The 23,202-nt window shown below is 56.4% G+C and overlaps 1 protein-coding gene across 1 annotated transcript in view; it reads left to right on the forward strand.

Moving 5' to 3' along the window:
• Positions 1–21,062, forward strand: part of LOC147600336 (axonemal central pair apparatus protein HYDIN-like) — a 32,238-nt gene extending 11,176 nt beyond the window's left edge. The window contains exons 9-37 of the mRNA XM_086751225.1: positions 500–637; positions 2,316–2,493; positions 2,683–2,813; positions 3,871–4,004; positions 4,486–4,622; positions 5,478–5,605; positions 5,714–5,905; positions 6,292–6,441; positions 7,103–7,342; positions 7,621–7,789; positions 8,332–8,517; positions 9,357–9,533; positions 10,171–10,347; positions 11,521–11,714; positions 12,450–12,602; positions 12,902–13,085; positions 13,543–13,684; positions 14,947–15,097; positions 15,860–16,273; positions 16,406–16,633; positions 17,116–17,328; positions 17,601–17,803; positions 17,981–18,163; positions 18,410–18,529; positions 18,902–19,061; positions 19,167–19,343; positions 19,471–19,665; positions 20,593–20,700; positions 21,039–21,062. Coding sequence (XP_086607351.1) covers positions 500–637; positions 2,316–2,493; positions 2,683–2,813; positions 3,871–4,004; positions 4,486–4,622; positions 5,478–5,605; positions 5,714–5,905; positions 6,292–6,441; positions 7,103–7,342; positions 7,621–7,789; positions 8,332–8,517; positions 9,357–9,533; positions 10,171–10,347; positions 11,521–11,714; positions 12,450–12,602; positions 12,902–13,085; positions 13,543–13,684; positions 14,947–15,097; positions 15,860–16,273; positions 16,406–16,633; positions 17,116–17,328; positions 17,601–17,803; positions 17,981–18,163; positions 18,410–18,529; positions 18,902–19,061; positions 19,167–19,343; positions 19,471–19,665; positions 20,593–20,700; positions 21,039–21,062 — 4,986 coding nt within the window. The remainder of the gene's footprint in view (positions 1–499; positions 638–2,315; positions 2,494–2,682; positions 2,814–3,870; positions 4,005–4,485; positions 4,623–5,477; positions 5,606–5,713; positions 5,906–6,291; positions 6,442–7,102; positions 7,343–7,620; positions 7,790–8,331; positions 8,518–9,356; positions 9,534–10,170; positions 10,348–11,520; positions 11,715–12,449; positions 12,603–12,901; positions 13,086–13,542; positions 13,685–14,946; positions 15,098–15,859; positions 16,274–16,405; positions 16,634–17,115; positions 17,329–17,600; positions 17,804–17,980; positions 18,164–18,409; positions 18,530–18,901; positions 19,062–19,166; positions 19,344–19,470; positions 19,666–20,592; positions 20,701–21,038) is intronic.
• Positions 21,063–23,202: the final 2,140 nt, after the last annotated feature.

Below are 23,202 nucleotides of genomic sequence, written 5' to 3' on the forward strand. Positions count from 1 at the left end.
GAATGTCCCACAATGATCCCTGCTTTGCTTCTTTTCAGCTCAAAACCCCCCAGATATTTCCAGCTGTTGGCCCTGTACATGTTGCACGTCCATCTCCCTTTGTCGCTGTCACTGCAAGCTCTGCAAATACTTGCGTGCGGGTGCCTGTTCTTCTGAAATGTCTTGGTGCCTCCTCCTTTCTTTCAGCCAGCTGTTAGATGACACCTTGAAGTGCAGAGGGCTGGCATCCTCTTTGGTTTCTTGATTACTGATCTGTCTATGGTTGGTATTGCCCCTCTGCATGCCGCCATCACTCTCTGTTCCTGTGCAGGGCTAAGAGCTACCCTGTGGCTGTGGGCTCCCCAGCCTGACCTGGGAGAGTCAAGTGCCCGTATCTTCTCTGCAGTCCCTGCTTCTCTCTTGCGTTGTGTTCATTTGCTCTCATCCCAATGCAAGCAGCAGGAGACTCCCAGCAGCAGACTGGTGTGTGTAACTTCCCGCTCCTCTGCCCTCTCTTCAGCCGTTTCACAAAGTCGCGGAAGCAGAGCTCACCCTGCAGAACAGCGGCAAGGTGGGAATCACCTACGCGGTGCTAAGCCCCAGCACGGCCACTGCAGACAGCCCGCTGCCCGGCGTGCCCCTGGTTGTGCCCAGCACGGTGAGTAGCACAAGCGATGAACCCTGGGCCTGTCTCAGGCTGCCCAGGAGAGGGTGAGAGGGAAAAAAGGGAAAAAAGACAAGACCCACAGAAGCAGCCAGGAGAGACAGGGCTGTAAGCAATTGCTGCTGGGGGGCAGAGAGGGTCAAGCAGGTGCGGGCCTGAGAGAGTTCCTTAACGGCCGCTGCTGGCGGGTGGCCCTGCTGTCACACAGCACCCACCGGCGGGAGGCACGAGTGCTTGGGGAGCTCTCTGGCCCCCAGCTGCTGAGCTCTCTGCTCATGCTGGCGCTGGAGCCGGATGGCGCAGACTCTGCTGAGGGTCGCCTTCCCCCGGTTGTGTGATTGGACAGGACTTATTCCTGGTCCGAGCCTGCACAAACCCTGCCTGCCCCCTGCCAGCACTAAGCAGGGGAGACTGAAATACTTTCTTGCTTGGGCGTGAAGGTCCTTTGCCAGAAATGGTGACAGCCCCTGTACTGGTCCCTCACTGCTCCAGCTTTGCTGCTCTGCAGCAGCTTTGTGGGGCAGTGAGGGGGGCCAGGGAGGAGCGGGGCTGTGGAATAGCAAGGAGAGGAGTTTGCAGCACCCCACCATCCCAGCTTCTCCGTTCTGCGTGGGTGTCTTTGAGCTGAAGCAGTGTTCCTATCTATGTCCCTTTGTGCAATGGGAAGAGGAAGCCAAATGGCTTTCACATTTCCTCATGCCTGTCTCCGAAAAGGGCTGAGACGCTGATGCCCCCTTCCCGCGAGCTCCCGAAAGCACAGCTCTGCTTGGGCCCGGGCAGTGGTTGCTGTAGTTGCTTCATGGGCCCGGGCAGCTTGGCAGGGCTGGCTTTCGCTGCAGCTGTGTTGTGTGCTGCAGTAAGGGCACAGGAGACCAAGTGGCAGGATGTGTCCCGCTCAGCAGCTTCTCCCTGCAGCGTGGAGGGGAGCCGGGAGCTGAGGGTCCAGCCCAGTGTGCAGAGGGCGAGCTGCAAAATCTGAGACCATGTCCTGTCACCTCGAGCAGTGGTGCTGTCTGCTTGTAGTTGCTCCTGACCTGGCTGGCGTCAGCCCAGCCCGGGACTCCGACAGCCCTTCTGGAAGCCCAGAGAGGAGGTGGCCTTCCTGGCAGCACCTTCTTCCCTGGATCTCCTCCTGCACTGGGCTCCTGCTTCTCCAGAGATGTACGTTTGCAGATCACTGTGAGTCTGGAGAGACTCGAGCACCCTGGGTGCAACCACACAGGCAGGAGACGTTTGGTTGGGATCTGTGAATACGTCGGCGCTCAACACCAGCCTGGGCACCGCTGACGTGCTGGGACAGGAGCTGCCGGCCCGTCTGAGAGTGCGGGCACTTCCCTCATCTTGCGTAGCGGCTGGCAAAAGAGCCTTTCTTCCCTCAGCTTGGCTCTGGCTGGCAGAGGGCACACCTCGTGAGCAGAAGAGCTGTGCTCACGCTGAGCAAAGGGCAGGCAGTGCTGTGGGAATGCAGCCTTAGGAGCCCTCTGAAGGACACAGTGCATCCTGGTGCAGGAGATGTGAGCTTTGGGACAGAAGAAGGCCAGAAGGCCATGTTGTCTGACCCTTTCTGAGCCTGGAGAACATGCCTTCTCTTGGCAGCATGTCTATCGTCTGAGCCATCCCTCCACCAAAGCCTCTTTGGTGCATTCCCTCCCTCTTCTCCCGCGCTCTGCAGGGTTACGTTGGACCTGGCACGCGGAAAGTTCTCAAAGTCTCTTACCTGCCGGGAGTGCCTGGAGGCTTCTGCAGGACTTTCCAGATCCGAGTGGCTCACCTGGAGCCAGAAGAAATTTCCCTGAAAGGAGAGGGGAGCTTTCCCAGGATCTGCTTGGACCTGCCCAGGAACGTCAAAGGTAAGCACTGCCCGTCTGCTCCCCAGGAAGGCCCTGGGGTTTTTTTCCCCCATGTTATATGTCCCTAGGGCATCTTGCTTGAGGAATGTGTTTCTGGGAGAGGCCAGCGTTAGGGGAATGGGGCTTCCCAGCTTGAATGGGAATGGCGCTGTGCCCACACTTGTATTTGTGGATGTTCTCTTCCTTCAGGAAATGAAAAATATGAGAAGCTGCTCAAAGAGGCGAAAGAAAAGGTGGAAAAAGACAGCCAGAGGGGCGAAGCAGTTGTTCTGAGGGAGGCTGCGGCAGCGGAGCCACCCATGGACAACTCGCAGAGTCTGGTGAGGAACAACTGCTTCCCTCTTTGGCACAGGGTGCTCCCCCTGTGTCCTTTGGGCCCCTTGCACCCCACAGCAGGCTTCCTGGGGTCCTGCTGGCACTTGGGACCTCCCTGCCCACACCTGCCCATGGTCATGCATCAACTCAGCATTGCCCATGGGCTGCCCACCTCGGGGCATTGTCCCTCCCATAGATGCACCAGCTTCCTGACTGCCCCAGGGAGGGATCCTGAAGACCCTGCTCAAGGCATCGAATTGATGGTTCTTTGTGCTGGCGCTGCAGGTCATGGCTGGGGTGTCTGTGGCTCACAACAATGGGGACAATCTGTTTAACAGGGCCTGCAGCGACAGGACAAGGGGTCATTGTTTTTAACTACAAGAGGCCAGATTCACACCAGGAATAAGGAGAATTTTTTTTTATGATGAGAGTGTTGAAGCAGTGGCCCAGGTTGCCCAGAGAGGTGGTGGATGCCCCATCCCTGGAGACGTTCAAGGTCAGGCTGGACAGGGCTCTGAGCAAGCTGATCTGGTTGGAGATGTCCCTGCTCGCTGCAGGGGGTTGGACTGGATGATTTCTGAAGTTCCTTTCCAACCCAAACCATTCCAGGATTCTAGGATTCTCTGAACCCAAGCCCTGCCAGGTTTACAGAGTTAATCGCAGCAGCCTGACTTGTGCCCTGGGGTTGTGCTGTCGGTGCTCAGCTCCAAGTGGCACCGGCCCAACAAAAGGTTCCCTTTTCAAGAGAGCTTTTGTCCAAGCTGCTTTGGCACCGGCTGGGCGTAGGCACTCGGAGCACTGGAAGGTTCCTGGCTTGTCCGTCTGCCTCTCTGACGAGATCAGCTTTTGTAACAGTGACGGGCAGGCGAAGGCGCTGGAGTTCATTTCCCTAGAGATAAGGTCCTGGCTAAGAGAGCAGGAGGTGTCACAGACACTGAGCAGTGAGCCAGGAGGACCCCATCACCCCTCTCCACAAGAGCAGGCTGGGATCCTGTTTCAGAGACAGGGTTGTGCCTTGGGAAGGACCTTTGCTAACCAGCCACTGTCTTTCCTTGTCATCAGTTGGACACTCGGCTGCAGATGCAGATGGAGCAGATGCTGGTAGAGGAACACGCCCTGGCACAGCAGAAAGCTCTTGCCTCCCATCCCCCGGAGGAGACAGCCTTTGACCAGCGTGCTCGTCAGAGCCTTCTCAAGTCAGTGGGGACTCTCATAGCCTATCTCCAGGCACCCCGAGGGTAACAGCCAGAGGCGCAGCCCTGCTGCTGCTGTTTTGGGGACAGATCTGGTTGCAGAGCGGTGGGGGCAAATCCTATTTCAGGGTCCTGAAGCAAGTTCAGGCTTGGGCTGTACCCCTGGCTCAGCAGTTCCACGGAGACCAGTGGAGGTCCAGTGAACTTGTCTGCAGTGGCTTTTCATAGCACACGAGCGGTGACCAGTATCCATTTTAAAGTAACTTTATTTTAAGGTCCCATTGCTAGTTGAGGAAGCCTAGAACCTACACTCCCTGGGACTTGCCAAAGTCTTACTACCAGATAGTCAGGCCTTGGGATTCACTGACTAGAGCTGAGTTTCTACAGCAGTGGACACAGAAATACCCACATTTTTTGCATCGTCCACCCACTTGGAAACGTAGCCAGGCTATGGTTTAAGAACTGTCCTTACTCGTCCTTTCAGGGCTCAGCTGCCCGAGTACATCCTGGACCTTGGCTCCGTCATTCCTGGTGACATCCACACGCACAGCGTGAAGATCACCAACACTGGCCACTTCCCTGTGTCCTTCCACGCCGATGGACAGGTCCTGCGTGACACAGGTAACCAGTGCTGGAGAGACTTCTCGTGGGCTTGAAGGAGCCTTGTCTGACAAAGTAGCTTCAGCTGCTGGCCATGGGGAGTTTTTTGAGTGCTTCTTTGTCTAGTTCTTCCTCCTTGCGACCCTCTCTACCTGCTGCTTTGGAGCCTGAGTTCTCCTGGCCAGCAGGACCCAGAGACCTGGCCTGCCTGTGACTGCCCTAACACTTCCCTGGGGGCTAGATGGGCTGATCAGCGTGGTCCCCTCTCAGCAACCTCTGCTCTTGACTGCCAGGAGTGTCATCTGAGTTTCTTTGTGCACTCTGGGCTTGTGTTACAAGCAGACGGACTCTTTGGGGTTTGGAAGTGCTTTGCTTAGAGTTCATAAAGATAAAGGCTTGTGTTCAGCCTTTATTGAGAACGTGGCCTGTGAGGTCCTGTGTTGTATGGAAACAGGCTTCTGAAGCAGGCCTTTGAGGTAAGGCTGCCCTGCCATCCAACGGTGACTCGCTGTGTCTGAGGGGTGGTCAGGTGTCTCCTCTAAGTTGTTTTCCAGGGAGCACCATGGCATGGAGGGATCTTAGTTGGAAATTCCCCTTTGGAGAGGTCTGTGCATCCTTCCGTGGGATGCCTGAAGAAGAAATTGCTGGAGGTCCTGAAATGATAGATTTCCTTTTTACCGTGTGGACCTTGGATTCTGGCTGTGAAAACCCTTTGTCCGTGTGTGGTGGGAAGGGAGAAAGAGTGGCAGGCTTCTCCGGAGAAGCCAAGGGGTCCTTCAGAGAGCCAGCAGCCAGGACACTCGTATGGCCTTAACACGCTTGTGACACATTGATGTGGGTTGTGCCTCTCAGCTGCTTTATTTTCATCTGTTCAAGGTTTCAGTGTGGAGCCTGCCCGTGTGAAACGTCTGCCCTGCTGGGAGACAGAGACTTTTGAGGTGCGCTTCGACCCACAAAGTGCCAAGCTGCCGCTGGGAGAGGTGGACATGCTCCTGCCCATCAAGGTACCGCATGCTTCCTCACCTCCCTCACCACCTTTCAGGGCAGGTGGCAGCTTGGGACAGCAGCAGATGTCACCTGGGCTTTCAGCGGGATGCTCTGTCCTTCACTAGCTAACAGGGGGCCCCACATTTCACGTCCGTCTCCGTGCCAACGTTGCTGTGCCGTCCCTCTGCCTCTCCAAGGATACAGTGGAGTTCTCCACTGTCCAGTGCGGACAGTGCCAGGAAGAAACCATCCAGCTCCACAATCCACTCCAGGTCCCCTGCAAATGGTTCACCACCAGGAGTGAGCCTGTTAAGAAGGTAAAGCACAGACTCCGTGGAACGCGTAACGTCGTGGTTGGGCTTTCTTTGCCCCTCTTGCCCTTTCTGCGCCTGTGGCTGCCTGAGCCCTTGGGCTACAGCCCACCTGAGGAAGCTTTAGAGGTACAGAGCAAATCTGGTTTGCCTGCACCTGTTCACTAGCTGATGCTTCACTTCTTTGCCAGCTTCACCCATTGCTCCTCTTCTGACAGTGCATCTGCGCACCCTGCCTGCACATTTTCCCTCCAGTTCTAGGCCAGTGGTGGCTGTGGCTGGTTTGGACGTGGGTGCTCGCAGCACCATGACAGTATCTCAGAGCACTGCAGGAACCGAGACTCTGTCCTCACAGACCAAGGAGACCTCACACGATTGGTTTCTGTGCTCAGGTGGACAAACGTTTGTCGGTGCGCATGCATCAGAAGCTGCTCCAGGAGTTGAAGGCCAAGCCCTGTGTCTTCGAGGTGCTGCCCCCAGCTGGAGTCCTCGCTCCAGGACAGCGATGCCACGTGCAAGTCAGGTTTTCACCTGTGGAAGAGGTGAGATTGGCGAGGCAGAAACACCTGATAGACCAATTTAGGTCCATCTGATAAACAAATATGCGGTTCCCCTGCACACCAGGACTCATCCTGCTCACTCACCCCCAGGAGGTCTGTCAGGGCAGTGTGGTAACGAGAGCCCAGCGTGGGGAGGAGGAGATGAGGTCTACCTCCGCATGGAGCTTTCTGCAAGCCCCGTCCCCACTGTGCCTCGGTTTCCCTTGCAGCACAGCCTTCTGAGAGGGGCTTTGAAATCCCCATGGGGAGCTTGCACAGCGAGCATCAGGGCACTGCAGTGTGGCTACCTGTGGGTGCATGATGGGGAACTCTGCCTCTTTCCCATCATCTTCCCCCTTGCCAGGACGTATTTGCAGGCTGCATTGCCCTGGTGCAGAGCACGTGGCGTGCTCACAGGGGATAACGCTGGAAGGGCCCATCGAGGCTAATCCCGCTGCTGGTACCAGCAGACAAAACAGCCGCCAGACACCCTCCTGGGCACGGCAGGACAGTCACCTGCAGTGCTGTGCTGCCAGCAGTCCCCATGGCCCTGGCCCAGCCTGTCTGCATGTTCCCAGGCAGTCTGACCTTGGGGAAGGCTTGAATGGGAGGCCCTGTCACCTGGGGCTTCATGGAGGAGCTTTCTGTGCTTCTCTCTTTGCAGAAATCCTACAGAAGCAAGGTGAAGATTAACATTTGCCAGAGCAGCCAGCAGCTCGAGCTGCGGATGTCGGGGCATGGGCTGCAGCCACAGCTGGAGTTCAGCCCCTCGGTGCTGGAGCTGGGACCATCGCTGCCGTGCAGCCGCGGGGCAGAGGGGACAGTGGTGGTGAAGAACCCGTGCGATTTCCCCATCGAGTTTTACTCCCTGGAGTTCGACCAGCAGTACCTTGCTGAGGAGCAGGTGAGAGGGAAGGTCTGGTCCCATGGGCACACTCCCGTCACTTCCTAGCGCTCCAGCCTTCCCAGGCTCGTGCCAGGGAGGTGGAGGCAGTCCCCAGGGCAAAGCCTGGTGGCATTTCAGGGTTGGCCACCTCTGCTGGCAGGTGTGTAGGGGCTTGGATAGTCCGTGCCGTTGGGAGGAAGGAATGAGGGAGAAGATGGGTTGGCTGGGGAGTCTATTCGTGTGATGAAGGTCAAGAATCACATCCCACCTACGTTTTTTTTTCCCTATGCACACAGATCCTGCGGACGCTGAAGGATTACGATCGCCACAATACCTTGTTGCTGCCACCACGTGCCCCGGGTGAGAAGCTGCCCCCAGAGGTGCTGGAGTACTATGAGGACCAGAAGAGGCTGGAAGAGGAGCAGGCACAGTCCAGGACTGGGGAAGCAGCAGGCCAGGACAACGGTGAGGGATTGGCATTGGCTCTCCTGAGTGTGGCCACAGCAGGGAGCTCAGCCCACACACCCTGAGCTCCCCATGACCTCGTTGTCCATGGAAAGCCCATGCTTTTAGCAGCTTCCCATTCCCTAGCTTGGTGGAGGAATTTCCAGGTGGAAATCTGTGGCTTGTAACACGCATCCTCTGCCAGCCCTGAGTGCAGCCAAAGCAAGCTCGTATCTGCCTGCCGTGGACTGGGGCAGTAGTCAGGATGTCCCCTTGTGTCCCTCATCCACAAAGAGTAGGATGGGATGAGTTCTTCAGACAGTCGGACCAGGTCTAATACCACTGGCTATGTCCGATTTGTTTCTTCCCAGCAACAAAAGCACAAGCTCAAAATTCCCCTGAGGGCAGCCAGAGCCTGGACAGACTTCCCTGTGCCTTGGGAGTCTCCCTCCTTGGGCAATTTTGTGTCTTTTGCATGTGGCTGTGCAAAGTGTCAAATGGCAAAGAGCAGATGCCTGAGCATGTTCACTCTCTTCTTCCCTCCCTGTGTCCTTCCTGCTGAGCAAACTTTGAAAGTGTCCGGTCTCTGTCAGCTCAAGGAGGGAAGCACTCTGCTGGGATCATTCACACCATCTCATCCCACAGCTCGGTCGTTCCCTCCTCCATTTTTGATGAAAGCCAGTCCAACAAGGTGGACTCTAAAGCTGAATGTGGAGAAGAGGAGGAGGAAGGCGTTGAGAAAAGATGCGGGACAGATAACAACCCTAAGCTCGTCACCTGGTTTATGTCCGTTGTGGCAAAGGGGTCTCAGTGGAGGACTTGAGTGTCAGCTCCATCACTTCCCTGCAGCCTGGGGCCACCTTCACTCCTGTAGGCCCGGAATGCGCTCTTCTCTGGGAAGTCTGCAGGATCCCGGGAGGAGTCTGGGGCAGGGACAAGGGAGAGGCCAGGGAGGTTTTCCCCAGCTTTGCCACATGAGCATGTTTGCCCCCAGGAGCTGCTGGGATCAGGATGATGCTGTTCCCTTTGCTAGGCAGGGCAGGGCAGGGCGCTCGCTGTCCTACGTGGCATTGCAAGCTGAGTTGTCTTTTGGTGACCTCCTGAGGTCAAAGGTGGGAACTCTTTGTAAATGCTGTTCTGGTGAATTCAGAGCCCGGCCAGATGTCCTGCTAGTAATATTCCTCAAGCATCCGGCTTTTGGATAATGGCTTGATCCTCAGCTTGCGATCTGCCTTGGGACTGAGTAAGATGCCTGGTTCTGCCTGTGTCCCCTTACTCAGCAGGACCTGAGACCAATCTCCCATGACGACAGTTCATGAAAGATTTGGCCCAGGCCTTTCAGGCATTGCTGGCTGCTTGCTTTGTTCTCTTTCTGCCACCCCATTCTGCCACCCCATTTCCTGTACCCTGAAGAGGCACCTTCACCAGCATCTAGGGCAGACCCTGATCTGCACAAGTCTAAAGGAAGGGCATGGTGAGATCTTGGGTGTGATGTTGGTTTCAGCAGTCTCCTCTCCCAGGACCTGAGGGGATGGGAGGATGATCAGGATGACAGGTAGGCAGGAGACCGACTTTTCTACCTGCTTCTGCACAGGAGAGCATCAGCAAAGCACCGCCAGCAGCAAGGAGGCAGCGGGAGAACTGGACAACAGCCCTGTCACTAAGGCCATTGCCCGCCACCTTGGCATCGATCTCTCTGCAGAAGGGCGCGCAGCCCGAAACCGGAGAGGGATCGTCGTCATCGTCCATGGGGCACCCCTGACAGGTACGTGAGCGGCAGGCCGTGGCTGCCAGGATGGGGGGCAGCAGGAGAGACATATATCTCCTGGTGGACCACGGTGCTTGGTTGACCAAGTGAAGTGAAGCAAGGTGAGCCACAGCTCTGCTGGTACATGAAGCAGCCTCAGGCCTTCGCCTAGCTGGTGCAGGTGGTGTGGCTCATCTTGTGTCCCTGCTAGGAGCTGGGCTCTCGTTCCCGCAAGCAGTGTGGCCATGTTCCTGTTGCTTTGTGGGACCACATTGCCTCGGGTCCATGTTGCCTCGTGGGAGCAGTCCCTAGCCCACACTGACCCTCAAAGTGTGCCCAGAGGTTGCCTGAGACAGCAGCGAGCAGCACAGGCTAGCGAATAATAGTCTGAGTGGTGGTGGGACAGGGCTGGAAGCAGTGTTCTGGCCCAGGGTCGAGGTCACCACAAGGGACAAAGTCCTCAGCTGAAGATGAGGTGGAGATGATCCACATTTCTAACCATGCTCAGGCTGCCTCCCTCATGGTCTCTCCTTAAGGGGCACGTGCTTTCCCCCTGCCCTTGAAAATGTGAAATACTTTTTGGGGCATTTCCAGAGCCTGTCCCTGACAATGCCTCATGTGCAAGTGTCACCAAGCAGTCTTCCTCTCTCTCAAGGCAAGACCACGGCAGCGGTCGCGCTGTCCAAATACTATGGCGCTGCCTGCTTGTCCATCGATGCCGTGGTGGAGGAAGCCATCTCGAAGAGGAGCAGCTCAGCAGGGCTGTGTGCCCAGGAGCTGTGCATCAGGGCTGCCATCGAGCAGAAGAGCCGCAAGGAGACAGAGCGTGCGGGTAAGGAGAAACGCTGGACCCCCAGCAGCGCTTCAGAAACCCACCATGACCATCCACCTCCCTTGCTCCAGAGAAGCAGCTTGACAGCCCTTGGGTCTCTTGGGGAACATGGCTGCAGCGTGTAGAAATGCAAAGCCGTTTCTTCAAACATCTCTGGGTATTAAAAAAATTCTCTATTTTCCGGGATCCGGCAGGGGCACTTTTCCTGCTCCTGAGCTTCTTGGCACCGGTTCCTTTTTCTAGGAGCAGTGAAGCACACTTGTTTGTGTCTTACTGAGAGTTCTCCTGTTTCCTCAAAGCTGAATCCAGCTTGCTCCTCAGGGCCGTCAGGCAGAACTGCTGCCCACTTTAAGAAGGAAAAAGGTCTCTAAAGTGGCTCATGAAGCATTAGACGACTGACTTTGAGTGTGGCTTCACAAACATGAGAGGAAGGGAAGGATCACCTTCTGGGGCAGTTTCAGATGAGAGAGATGCTGCAGATGAGCTCTTTTCTCCAGAGATGTTCCTATACAGGCTGTCAGGTTAGGCAGCTCGTGCCAGTTGTGCTGTTCTCCGTTGTGAGACCGGAGACTTTAAGGAAACTTTATTGGGCAGCTGGTGCCCCAAGCTCTGCAGGGTGAGGCCAGACCCTGTCTGTGGTGGGGGCAGTTTTGCGTTGCTCAGCTTTGAACTTGGCTGGGTTGGGAGCTGGTGAAAGGAAGAAGGGCCTGGGTCCCCGGTGGGGTTATCCCATGTGGAGGATTTAGCTCCAGCAGAGATGGGTGATGCAGCTGGGGCAGGGCTGCGTGTTACGGTCTCTATCTGAGAATGTAGGATGGGGGCAAGGTACAGAAACAATAGTCCTGGAGGACAAATCCTTGGCTTGATCCATAGGGCGAGTGACTGTGGAAAAGGTGTTACTTGTGTGCACGTTTGTTGGGACGGACACGGGGCTGTGAATTAAAAGCTCTCTAGCTTTCCAATCTAGTTTCAGGTGGTGTGCTTTCTCGTGCTAATAAGAGAAGCAGGGAGGGAGCTGCTTCTGGGAGCAGTGCTGCCAGTGCCAGGCAGGCTGGGGGACAAGTGCTGTGTCCCTACCAGGGCACAAGGCTGTGCTCATGGAGGTGCGAGGTGCCTGCTTGCTCCCCACAGCGCCCGTCGCCAGCCCCACTGAGCCGTTTGTCCCCTCCACAGGTCAAAACGCAGATGCCTCCCGCCGCCGGCAGTTCCGGGCCCGTGGCAAGCGCAGCCCAGACAGGAGCCAGTCGCCCTCTGCCAACAAAGTCAGCCTGCAGTCTGTCGGTTCCCAAAGCTCTGCAGCGGCCAAGACAAAGAAAAAGGAGCGCCTGTCCCAGAAACAGCATGTAATGGACCTGACAGGCTCCCGGGTGAAGCGTGATCGGCACAGCTTAGTGCATGGCACCTTTCTGTTGCCTTTGAGAATCATAGAATCTTAGAGGGGTTTGGGCGGAGGGGACCTTTAAAGGCCACCCAGCCCAACCCCCTGCAGGGAGCAGGGACATCTCCAACCACATCAGGTTGCTCAGAGCCCCGTCCAACCTGGCCTTGAATGATTCCAGGGATGGGGCATCCACCACCTCTCTGGACAACCTGTTCCGATGTTCCAGCGCTCTCATCATGAAAAATGTCTTCCTTCTGTCTAGTTTGAATGTCCCCTCTTTGAGTGTAAAACCGTTACGTGTTTTCCTGTCGCTACAGGCCTTGTTAAAAGTGCAGGGGCTGCTTACCGTGGCGGGGCTCTGTGTCACCCAGAGCCTGGTGTGGGGAACGATAGTGCAGAGAGGCAGCTGGGCAGGTTGGGGATGGCGTGGGGTGGGAACAAAAACCTGTGTTCTGCCAGAAAAACTCGACTGAGTGCATGGTTTGTTGGCAAAGTGGCTGCAGGTGGTGAGCAAAGCTGTGGGACGCTGTGCCAGGGGCTTGCAAGCTTGGGTCTCTTGTGGCCAAGGGATGTGACCCCCAGGGTTGTCCCCTGGAGCTGCTGGCCTGCCCTTTGGGTCTATTGTCTTGCGAGCGAGAGACCTGAGCTGCAAGCCCAGCAGCTGGAAATGTTCAGGGGGTTCCAAGGTGGTTTATTTCTCTCGTGGTGTTCAATGTTGCAGGGCTCATTGAGTTCTGAGCTCAGCTCAGCCCTTCCCTGCGTTCCTGCGCAGCGATGGCTGAGCATCAGTGACAGCGCAGCGGGAGAGCTGGGCGTGATGAGCTGCGTGCTGCCTGAGGACTTGCTGGTGGCCATCCTCTCGGAAAGGCTGCAGGTACGTGGGGTGGGGGCAAATGATACGTTCCTGCTACAGAGAGACAGGCGGTGAGGTACAGTTTGCAGAGGAGGGGATCTGTATCTGCTGTTGGAGAAGTCCTGGGCTGCGTGCAGGCACGCCTGGGTCAAGCTGCAGATGCTAGAAGCTGGCAGAGCGCAGGGAAAGATCAGAGCTTGTCTGAGCCGATGCTCTTGGAACGACGACGCGCTGCCCTTTGCCGTTTGGGCTGACTGAGTAGCTGAGAGCCCAGCGCGTGCCATCGCTGACTTTCTCTTCCTTTGCCACTTGACTCACAGCTGAGCGACTGCTTCCAGGGAGTGGTGTTTGATGGCCTGGAGACCTGCTTTGCATGCAGCACGGCATCTGCGCTCCTCTGCCTGCTCAAAGCTGTGGGAAATCGGCCTCACATCTATTTTGTGAACCTCTTCCGGGATTATGCTTCTTTGAAAGCCAGGGAGACAGCCGCGAAAGAGCAGGAAGGTAAGAATCTTCATCTCCGCGCCTTTCCAATCTTCTCTCAAGCCCTCAACCTTACCCGTGTGTATCTGTGTCACCAGCAGAGCTTGTAAGAAACAGTTTTATGAATCCTTCCGCCTTTTGCCTCAGTGTAGCCAGCACTCAGCTCACAGTTGCTTAAACACAGCAGAGCTGAGGCTGTAAGATTCCCCTTGGTCTCTGCCATTAAAGCTTGGGCACAAGTGCAAGCTGTTGTGGCTCAGTAACTACCCACCCTCCAGCTGTCCACAGTGCTGGTGCACGTGAGCCAGGCAAGGTACAGGCGACAGTTTGGGGGATTCTCTGAACGCTGGAGCAGGGATATGAGCTCCCCAGGATGGCCTGGCAGGATGATAGGCTGGGTCGGGACAGAGCTGTGAATCCTTGCAGCTCCTCCAGAACTTGCAGTGGCTAATGGTTTCACCTCTGGTCTGTGCTGAAGAACGGGAGCGGGAAGAAGCTGCCAGGAGGGAGGAAGCACGTCTCTGGGAGATGGATGAGGAGGAGTACGATGCCCTCATGGAGGAACAGAAAACTCAATTTAATCAGAGGCTCCTACAAGCCCGGCGTGAGAGGAGGAGGAGGTCTGTAAGCCTTCCATGGACAACTCCCCAGGATAGTGTCCCTCAGGGCCTTCCCTGCTCCAGAGACCTTGGTTGAGCTAAGAGGGCTTTCAGAGCAAACGCCAAAAGTGTCTATTCCAAGCCGCACAAGGATGGCCAGTTCCACCTCCCTGGCTCCCGACAGGGGAGGGACTTTGCGCTGGGAGAGAAGAGAACATCTTCTCTCCGATTCAGCAGTGAGCCCTCTGGCATAGACGCTGGCTGCAGGCAGCTGGGCTCTGTGCTTGCCTTGCCGCTGCACCCACAAGTGTCTCTGAGTTAATGCTGTGGATGGCCATCTTCTTCATCCCTCTTCCTCACCAAACCAGAGGGGCTGTGGTGTGGGCTGGTGTGAGGTGCAGCTGTGCTGCCTTGGTGTAGAGAGCAGTCCTGCTGTAGGTGAAGCCCGTGCAACGCTGATCTCCCAGGGTTTTCCTGACTGAGCGCCGCCAGCCATAGAAGCTGGTGTCTCTTCGGCTCCCCTTCGCCTGCAGCAGCAGGGGAGCCTGGGAGAAGCTGTGATCCAGCAAAGCAGCCCTGTCCAGGAGGATGCACAGGGGAAGTGTCAAACTGGGAGGGGGATCTGCTTCAAGTGAGCATGCATTTCAGCTTTTCTGTCAGCACAGGCCCCAGTTTGTTGCTCTGGGAGGAGATGGCTAGGGCTGCTTCCAATCTTGATTTCCAGGAGAGACGGCACAAGTTTCCCGTGGTGACGGCTGGGTTCCAGCAGGAAGCCTGGTTGATGAGAGCCTGTTTTGCAGGAGGGGAGTTACCTTTGCTTTCTGACTGATGTGAGTGTCCTCAGTAAGGAGCAGGCTATGCCCAGGGAGAAGGGCTGGATAAGCCTCGTAGGTGTTGGCGCAGGGATAAGGAGGCGTTAGTGATTTGTGAGCTGGTTGAAACTGGGAGAGCAAGAGAGGGCTTCTGGCATCAGTGCGCAGAGATGGTGGATCCGTCCTTGGCAGTGTGCTGGAGGGGTCCAGGTGGACCTGATTGGAGAAGCAGCACAATTTAGACTTTAGGACAGCAAAGCCTAGATTTGGCTGGCCCTGGAGGACCCCTCTCACCTTGCCGCCCTTTGGATGTTCCCAGGCTCCCCAGGTTGAGGGAAGTCCATGGCGATGGCCTAAGAGTTCTGTCTGGCCTCAGGGTCAATGAATGGCGTGCAGGGCCAGCTGGGATTGCAGCGAGCCCACATTTCTGGTGGTGACTCACAGGGCTGTTTTCTGTTTGGCTTCCTGAAGGGCGATGGAGCAGCCTGACGAAAAGCACCGTCAGGAGCTGGAACCCCTGAAGGAGGAACAAGAGCTGGAGAATTCCAAGAGGAGTAGGAGCGAGCTTGGAAAAGACCAAGTTAACGCTTCAGGGAAGAAAATGCAGCCTGGAGTCAGACAGGTGGGTGGCTGTGTTTGTAGAGATGAGTAAAAGCCCTGGGGAGCTTCTTCCCACGGAGCTGTACCATTCCCCGAGAAGCCAGCAGCCACACGCGGCGCTGGGCCCAGGAATGGGCCTGAGTGAGTAACACGTGGGGTTGTGCTGGGAAACAAGAGCCGGTGTTTGCTCATGCTGCTGCTTGGCCAGGGATGTTTTCCCATGGGTTTGCTGGGGAGCTGCATTTGTGGGATCATGCTGCCTTTGAGTCTTGGCTTCACATAACTCCAGACATTCACTGTGAAGCCCTAGATAGTTTTAGTCCAGCATTTCTCCCCACTCTGCACATGACTTACACCTCTGGGCCATGATCCGTCTGGGATGGGGTGTCTTTTGCTACATGCCTGGCAGGAGATCCCGCCAGGCCTTAGGTATTCAACCAGACTTCCTCAAGGGTCAGCCAGGCACAGGGACGCTCAGCACACCAGAATGGAGCCCAGAGGACTGCACAGGAGTACGGAGGTGTTTTAATTTCCCGGTTTGGTTCGGAGAAGCTTTTCTACTTTTCATCTGGTGGGCAGGACTCCCCATCAGTCTGGCACTGGGGAGTTTGGTTTCAGTTGAGCTACCCTGGGTACCAGCTGTGTTCTGGATTGGGATTTGTGGAGCACCCAGCACAGGTCTCAGGCGAGGCTTGGGGTGCTGTTGCAAAGATCATCACTGCCCTGCAGCATCTGAGTTGGTGCTTTGAAATGCTCACTGCTTTTTCCTGCTCCTCCTGCCCAGAACACGAACGCATCCGCCAGCAACACCAGCATTTCCACCAGCAACCAGTTGGATGCCACCAAAGGGGTAGACAAGAGAGGATCTGTAAAGAAGCACTCAGGCGCTGTTGGGAGTGACAAGGAAGAGAAGAGAAAGCAGAGCAAGGTTTCCCTGATGGATGCCTGCCCAGCCGTGCGTGTGCAACACTCAGACGCAGAACAGGGGGCTCTGAGTGACAGCGAGAACTTGGCCCTGAGGTTTAAGATCTATGAGGCATCGCAGAAGTATGTGGCGCATATCTTGTCATTCTGGGACAGGGTTCAGGGTATCCTGCTGTCCCCTCTGAACCAAGCGGAGGTGCGGCACAAAGCAGAAGCCCGGCGCCAGCCTACCTTGAGCCACAGGAGCCAGCAAAACAGAGGGAAAGAGCATCAGGTGACACTGGAAAAGGAGTGCAGGAAGAAAGAGCGCCTGGAGGAGTCTGTGAAGAAAGAGCGCATGGAGAAGGAGAGCACCAAGAAAGAGCGCCTGGAGAAAGAGGGTGTGAAGAAAGAGCGCCTGGAGAAGGATTGCTCCAAGAAAGAGCGCATGGAGAAGAAGCGCACGAAGAAGGAGCGGCTAAAAAATCTGGAGGCTCTTGAGGACTCCGCGTTATCTGAGCTGGAAGGGGAAGGTGCAGAAGGGTCATGCAGAGGCCAGCGTGGCAGGGTGCCCTGCTTGACCATCGAAGCACTGGGCTCAGAAGATGTGACCAGGAAGATCCTGGAGAGCAGCAAGCTGCCAGTGGCAGAGCAGGTAAAGCCCTGTGAAGCTCAGGTGCTGAGCCTGCCATGCTCTGCCCTGGTGCATTGCGTCCCACGGACAAGGGCACAGAGCCTTGTCCAGGCCACTGTTCCACAACGGCTCCGGAGCAGCCCCGTGGCTGGAGAGGTTCTCACCATCCCTCAGACGGGTGCAAAGCGGGAGTGCTCTCTCTTCAAGCATCCTGTCCGTTCAGTTTCCCAGTGTGGAAATCATTCCAGATGGTTCCAGGGCAGGGCAGCTCACGGTCAGTGTTGCCTTCAGCTGAGTCACTCAGAGGAGAGATTTCTCTCTAGGTCTCAGCTGTAGGTCCTGGCACTGCTCTGGAGCCTGCCCACCCCACTGGGCGTAAAAAAGCACTGTACTCCCTATAAATAATAATTTTAAAAACCCCATTGCCAAAAGCTCAGTGCCTTTAAGGAAGTGGGAGGTTGAAGGTGACGGGAGTATAAAGAGAGTTTTCTCTTCTGCTTTAGATCTTGGATGAGCTGGGACTGGGTCCCTCTGGGCCTCCCATTCCCCCTCCTGCTTTGTACTCCGTGATCCGCTACCCGGAGAAGCGAACGGCCCCTGCAGCAGGAGAAGCCCTCCAGCACTTCCAGCTTGTTGTGCCAGAAGGTGCTGTTGCGGAAGGAGAACAGGCAGCGACTGTAAGTGTCGTGGATGCCCCCGCTGTGCCCGCAGTGAAGGTTTCAGGGCAGGGGCCAGGCTGCATGGGGGCACGGGGGGCAGGCGAGATGGAAAAGAATCACTGTGGAAGGGCGGTCAAATCATGACGGGGCCACGTGTCTGCAGGCATCCCTTCTGTCTGTCCAAAAGAGACAGCTGTGCTGTCTCTCTGCTGAGAAATAGGATGGTTCTTTATCATGAGAGAAAAGAGCCACAGCTTTCTTTCCAGGGTGGGATGTCTCCAGGCAGGTCTGACCTCTCTCTCTCTTCTCTCTCTCCCCTTGCTGTTAAGACCTCCAAGAAACAGGTCACTCCAACAAGGGGGCGGTCGAGGAAGGAGAAAGCTGTGGGTAGCCCGAAGACTCTGAGGAAGAAGCGCAGCTCCAGCCGGGGCAGCAGAGATCTCCAGAGGCCGGACACAGGAGCACCCACATGTCCTCCCAGGTTGGACCAAAGTGATGTGGACACGGTTCCATCCCCAGGGAGACCTGTCAGGCGAGCTGTGAGGCAGGAGGTGACCCCTCTGCTTCGCAGCCATCTCGCCAGACAAGGTCCCTCATCTCCAGCTCTGCAGGCACCCTCGGCCGGTGCCTCCATGGCATGGCAAGTCCACAACCCTCCGTTCCTCATTTGCTTCTTCCCAGTGTTTGAAATCTCCTTTTTAATTGCCAGGCTGAGCAGCTGTCGGTGGATAGTGCCTGCCCACGGTGAGGTGCAACTGAAGGTCCACTTCAGCTCCACGGAACCGGGCCAGTTTGAGCAGACGCTGCATTTTGAGATCCTGGGGACAAAGCATCTGTACCAGCTGCCCTGCAGGGGCACCTGCCTGTATCCCGCCATCAGCCAGGACCCGCGGTAAGGCTGGCGCGTGGGAGCCCTCACGCATGGCTCCCCCTGAACTCAGAGCCAGGGCTGCCCCTTGTACCCCTGTGACCTTCTGGCTTGGGCACAGCGTGCTGCCTGAGCAGCCCAGCATCTTCCCGTGCTTGGAGCTGGGAACCAGTCCTGGTACCTCAGCCACCCAGAAGGGTTATGGCTTTCTGACCAGGTTTCCTACCTAGGAGCATCTCACAGCTCCTCATTCCCTGTTTCTCTCCCCAGGCTGGTGTTTCCCCACCAGAGGGAGAGCAAGGAGGATGAGGACATCATCTCCAAGAAGTATGTCATGGACACGGGTGTTTTCCACTTTGGACCGCTGCTGTGTGGGAAGCCAAGAGACGGGTACGTGCTCCCAGCCCTGAGTTAGCAGCTGATGCTCACACAGAAGGCGGAAGAAGCCATGTGCCTGGCATACTGTTATTTTTCCAGGTGCCTTTCCACTTAGATTTTGTAAAACGCTCTTTGAGTGCGTGACTGCATCGTCACACCTCTGGCATGGAGGCACCAAGTATAAGGGCAGACATCAAAGCAACGCAAGGATGAACCCATATTCCGTGCAATGTGCCCCAAAGTGATCCTTTTTCTTAGCCTGCTCGTGGGAACATGGTCTTCCAGTGCAGCCTGCCGCTGCCCGGACACGGTGCTTTCCTCAAGATGTGATCAAGACTGTGGTCCTGGCATCTCCTCTGCAGCCTTTTCCCCTTTTGTGGACAGGTACAAGGAGCTGCGCTATCCCAGCAACTGCGAGAAGATAACCATCCTGAACGTCAGCCCCTTGGAAGCAGAGGTGCATTTCTCCTTTGAGCGCGATCTCCAGGAGAGCACGTTCCTTTTAGAGCCTCCCAGCATGAGGCTGCAACCGAACGAGAAGCAGGTAGGAGACAGGCAGGTAGGACAGGCAGCGGTGGCAGTGCCCAGGAGCTGTTTCTCTTGCTGACTGAATGCTCTTGTGTGTTTGTTCTTGCGGGGACGGGGCTAGGAGCTGAGCGTTTGGGCGTACCCCACTTCAGCCGGCCTGGTGGAAGACAAGCTCATCTGCTGCGTTCAGGGGAACCCAGAGCCGGTGGTCTTCCGCCTGTGCTGCCAGGGGGTGCAGGTGGAGCTGGGGGTCAGCCCCAAGGAGCTGTCGTTCAACACGCTGCTTCTGCCCAGGTCAGTCACCCCACAGCCCCTCGCCGGGGACAAGAGCTGTCAGCCAGGGCTGCTCCAAGTTCCATTCAACTGCAAGACTAACATGCCCATCAAGCAGCTGGTGCTGAGTGTCTCTTTTTGTCTGCAGGAAGGACAATGAGACCCTGGCCCTGCAAAACCGCACACCGCTGCCCGTGGCCTGGCGGCTCATTGGGCTGGAAGACCTGGGCGAGGACTTCTCGGTGTCAGAAGACAGCGGCATCGTGGGTCCCCACACGGAGTTTGCTGTGCAGCTGCGTTTCAAGGCCACAAAGGCTCTCAGCATTCTGAAGACGATCCAGCTGGAGGTGAGGGGGACTGTGCCCTCCCTGGCAGAGCAGGGCAGAGTGATCAGCCCTGTGCTCTTAGGGATGGAGGCTGCTTGAAGGGTACCCTGCAAAGAGGGCAAAAGGATGAGCTTCCAGAGATTCTTTCCTTCCTGCACTGCTGGGGGGCCGTGCCCTTAGCAGCAAGGGGCTCTTGGGGACGAAGTGACTGCTCGGGTGCCCTGGTAGCTGAGCTCCATGGGGCAAGTATATTGGGGAGTCAGGAAGAGATGGGCCTGACAGGGACAGGGGTGCTACGACCCCAGCTTCTGCTGCCTCCAGCTGGGTTTGCCAGCACACGCGCTGCATCCCCGGGCATCCACGTCACCCCAGAAAACCAGCCGCTGCCTCTGCAGGGCTTACGGCTGGGTTATGAGGCTGCGCCCTGAGCCCGCGCTACAACCACCTTGCTGCTGTGCCAGGTTGAACGCTGTCCTTGGGTTGTCCAGACTTTGGCATGCTCGCTGCACCCGTCCTGGCCTCTGTCTGGGGCTCTTGACAGAGAGCGACAAACTCTCGCCCTGGGAGGCTGTTCCCCATGGTTTCGGGGATGCATTTCAGTGAGGACGCTGGGTGATTGAAGAGGAGAGGGTTGGTTGTCGATGCCCCCTGCTCTGGGACACCTCACGCCTGTGGTGGCTTTAAGATCCCTTTGCTTCCCAGGGTGCTTTAGCAGCCACGCGGCTGCTGGCGGAGAGAAGAGTTGGGCTGACAGGGTTTCTTACTGCGGCAGAACCCCGCTGGGTCAGCCCGGGAGATGAACAGGTTAGGAAAGCTTGTGTGCTCACAGCGCTTGTCACGCAGGGGAGGCCATGGGGGAAGCAGCCTGTAGAGACAAGGACTCAGATATTGTCTAGCAAAAGAATGAAGGAGAAGGGGCTAAGCAGTGCTTGTTTCTTGTCACCTCAGGTTTCAGATGCAGAAGACATCTTGGGGGTCGTTCAGACCGAAAACATCAAGATCTCCGCAGAGGCCTGCGAGCCTGCTCTGAGCACCAGCGTTTCTCAAGGTCAGGGGGTGCCCCCGAAACAAAGTAATGCGGGTGCATGGCAGTGCCTTTGCAGATGGGCAACCAAAGCACTTCTCCACTGCTGCCAGAGCTGGGCGCTGAGGTCCCCCAGCGTTTGGGTGCGGGGTTGTCCCTGCTGGGCACGTTTGGGCAGCAGCCCCTATGGCCATTCATCACGAGCACTCCCCAGGGCTGTGGTGTGAGGGGTGGGAGGGTACAGGTGGGTGATGGGCAAGGGAAAGGGACCCCAGCCAGCATGATGGCAGGGGACCAGCGGTTCCTTCCCGAGCTGCTGGCTCTGCTTTGGTGATCAGCCCCTCCACTGTCTCTTCTCTCTCCTCTGCAGAACAACTGGGCCAACTTCCAGTGAGCGAAAACCATCAGCATGGCCCGTGCCAGCCAGAGGAGGTCAGAGAAGAGCATGGAGGTGACCTCCAAGCCCCACCAAGTGTGCAGAGCCAGGGCCGGGCTGCAGCTCTCTATCCGGCTTGGTGGGGAGTCCAGCGTATCCCTCTTCGGCCTCATCCTCCTGCTCAAGGCACAGGGACCCCTCACCATCACAGCCGGCGGCACCACTACCTCCGTCCCCTTCAAAAACCTCTTCCCGCAGCCCCTGGCCTTTCCAGACCCAGTGGAGCACCTGGCCTTCACCATCAGGGGCCCTGAGAGCTGGCGTGCCAGGAAGACCGCCTCCATCACCATCTCCTTGGAGGGCGGCCTGTACGCTGACGAGGCCCCTTTCACCAGCAAGGTGCTGCTCTCCTGCCCGGGGAGGGGCAGGCATCTCCTGGGTCTACCACCTCAGGGGCCTCCCCCCTCCCCAGTGACCTGTGCCCCCTTGGGAGGTCCCTGGACAAAGCTGCCCCTCACCCATAGTCTATTAAAAGAGTTCTCATTGGTGTCTATTCATCTTAATTTAAGCTGGATCCATCAAATTAGTGGTTGTAAAAGTAGAGTATGTTGCAGAGTTGCATTCTAATAGAGAAACAATTTGGGACTTAGCGGCCAGAGATTAATATTGCCCATGTAGAAAATCAGAGCAAAGAAAAACACACCTTGATTTCTGGCAGCTGAGCTGGGTGCGCTGGGATGCAGAATAACACCAAGTCCTTGACTCCCTGGCAGCAAGGGTTGACTGGTAGCGGAAGCCCCAGAGCCCTATTGCTTCCTGTGACCATCCCGAAAAACTGTCTTTTGAGATCTCGTTGATCTATGGTTGCTTTTCAGCATGTTAGTCCTTCATGGTGAAGCGGGGCCAATCCTGGGTGCCTTGCCTTACCGTTCTGGGTGGTATGAAATGGGTTTGTTTGTCAGCACTTGCCCCCTTTTCCCAGTTGAAAACACAGCCTCTCAACATCACTTGTAGCCTTTGCGTGTCGGTCTCTTCAGGGGTTTTTAGCACGTTACTGAGTGAAGACTGAGATCAAATTTCCTTGCCAAAGGCTGGTAATGGTTTTCCCATCTCATTTGTGCAACTATCCCCACAAATGCCCTGCTGATCTCCCGAGTTCCAGTTCTTTGTGCCCTTCAGGCACTGACAGAAGGATCAAACGGAGCCGTTTCTGCCAGCGCTGCGCTCAGCCCGCGGCTGTTCAGTGCTCACTCGTTAGGCAAGAGTTTGGATTGCCATCGAGCCCTCTCTTGTGACTCCTGATGGGAGCAGAGCTGGCTTCAGCTCTTAAGAATGAAATTTGCTAACAGAATGAGCCGGTGGCTGTAGACGCTTATACCCAGCAGGACCTTCAGGAGACATTCAAGCGCAGGAACCCTTTCCACCAGCCAGGAGAGGCCAACAGAACACGCAGCTGACGGGGTGTGCCAGCCGTTCCTTGCTAACAGTCCTTTAGAAAAGGCTTTGGGGCACAGCCACCCCAACAAGCAGTTCACCAGTTGTGTGCCGCCTTTCTTGTGCACACGGGTGTGTTCCTGTTTGCGTGTCTGGAAATTCCCAGGATCGAACAGCTTTTGCTGTGCAGCTCATCCAAGTGCGCTTTTGTTTTGAAGGATATCTGTATTTTTCTGAGTAGATGAAGGGATGTTGTTTTGCCTGGCCATTGCATATTTTCATTTGGCCGGCAAATGAGTGCAGGTTTTACATGTTTCTGTTTCTGGGTTTCTGTACCAAACATGGAACAAACGTGTGAGGCAGAGGAGGGAGAAGTCTGGGGAGGTTTGAGAGTTCATTCTCCGGAGCCACGGCTCCCTCGTCTTGCCGTGAGGGTCCGTCCTTGGTGAGCGACAGCTACAGGGGCACGGGAACAACCTGTTCAGCGGGAGTGGTGCTGGGTTCCCACCTTCTTGGACGGTCTTTACCGTTGCTGTTTCCTGGTTCAGAGAGAGACTTCAGTTGCAAACGTGGTCCAAGCCGCGCGTGGGAGGCCTGCACGCAGCTCCCTTGGCCTTGTCACCGTGTGTGACAATCCAGGTCCCCTTGTGCGGTGGCTGTAAGCTCCTTGAACAGCAAGGGCTTTGTCTGGAGGATCTGCAGTTTCTCCTGGCCGTGACAGCCA

Source organism: Chlamydotis macqueenii, chromosome 6 (assembly GCF_036417535.1).
Source record: "Chlamydotis macqueenii isolate bChlMac1 chromosome 6, bChlMac1.mat, whole genome shotgun sequence".
Lineage (NCBI taxonomy): Eukaryota > Metazoa > Chordata > Aves > Otidiformes > Otididae > Chlamydotis > Chlamydotis macqueenii.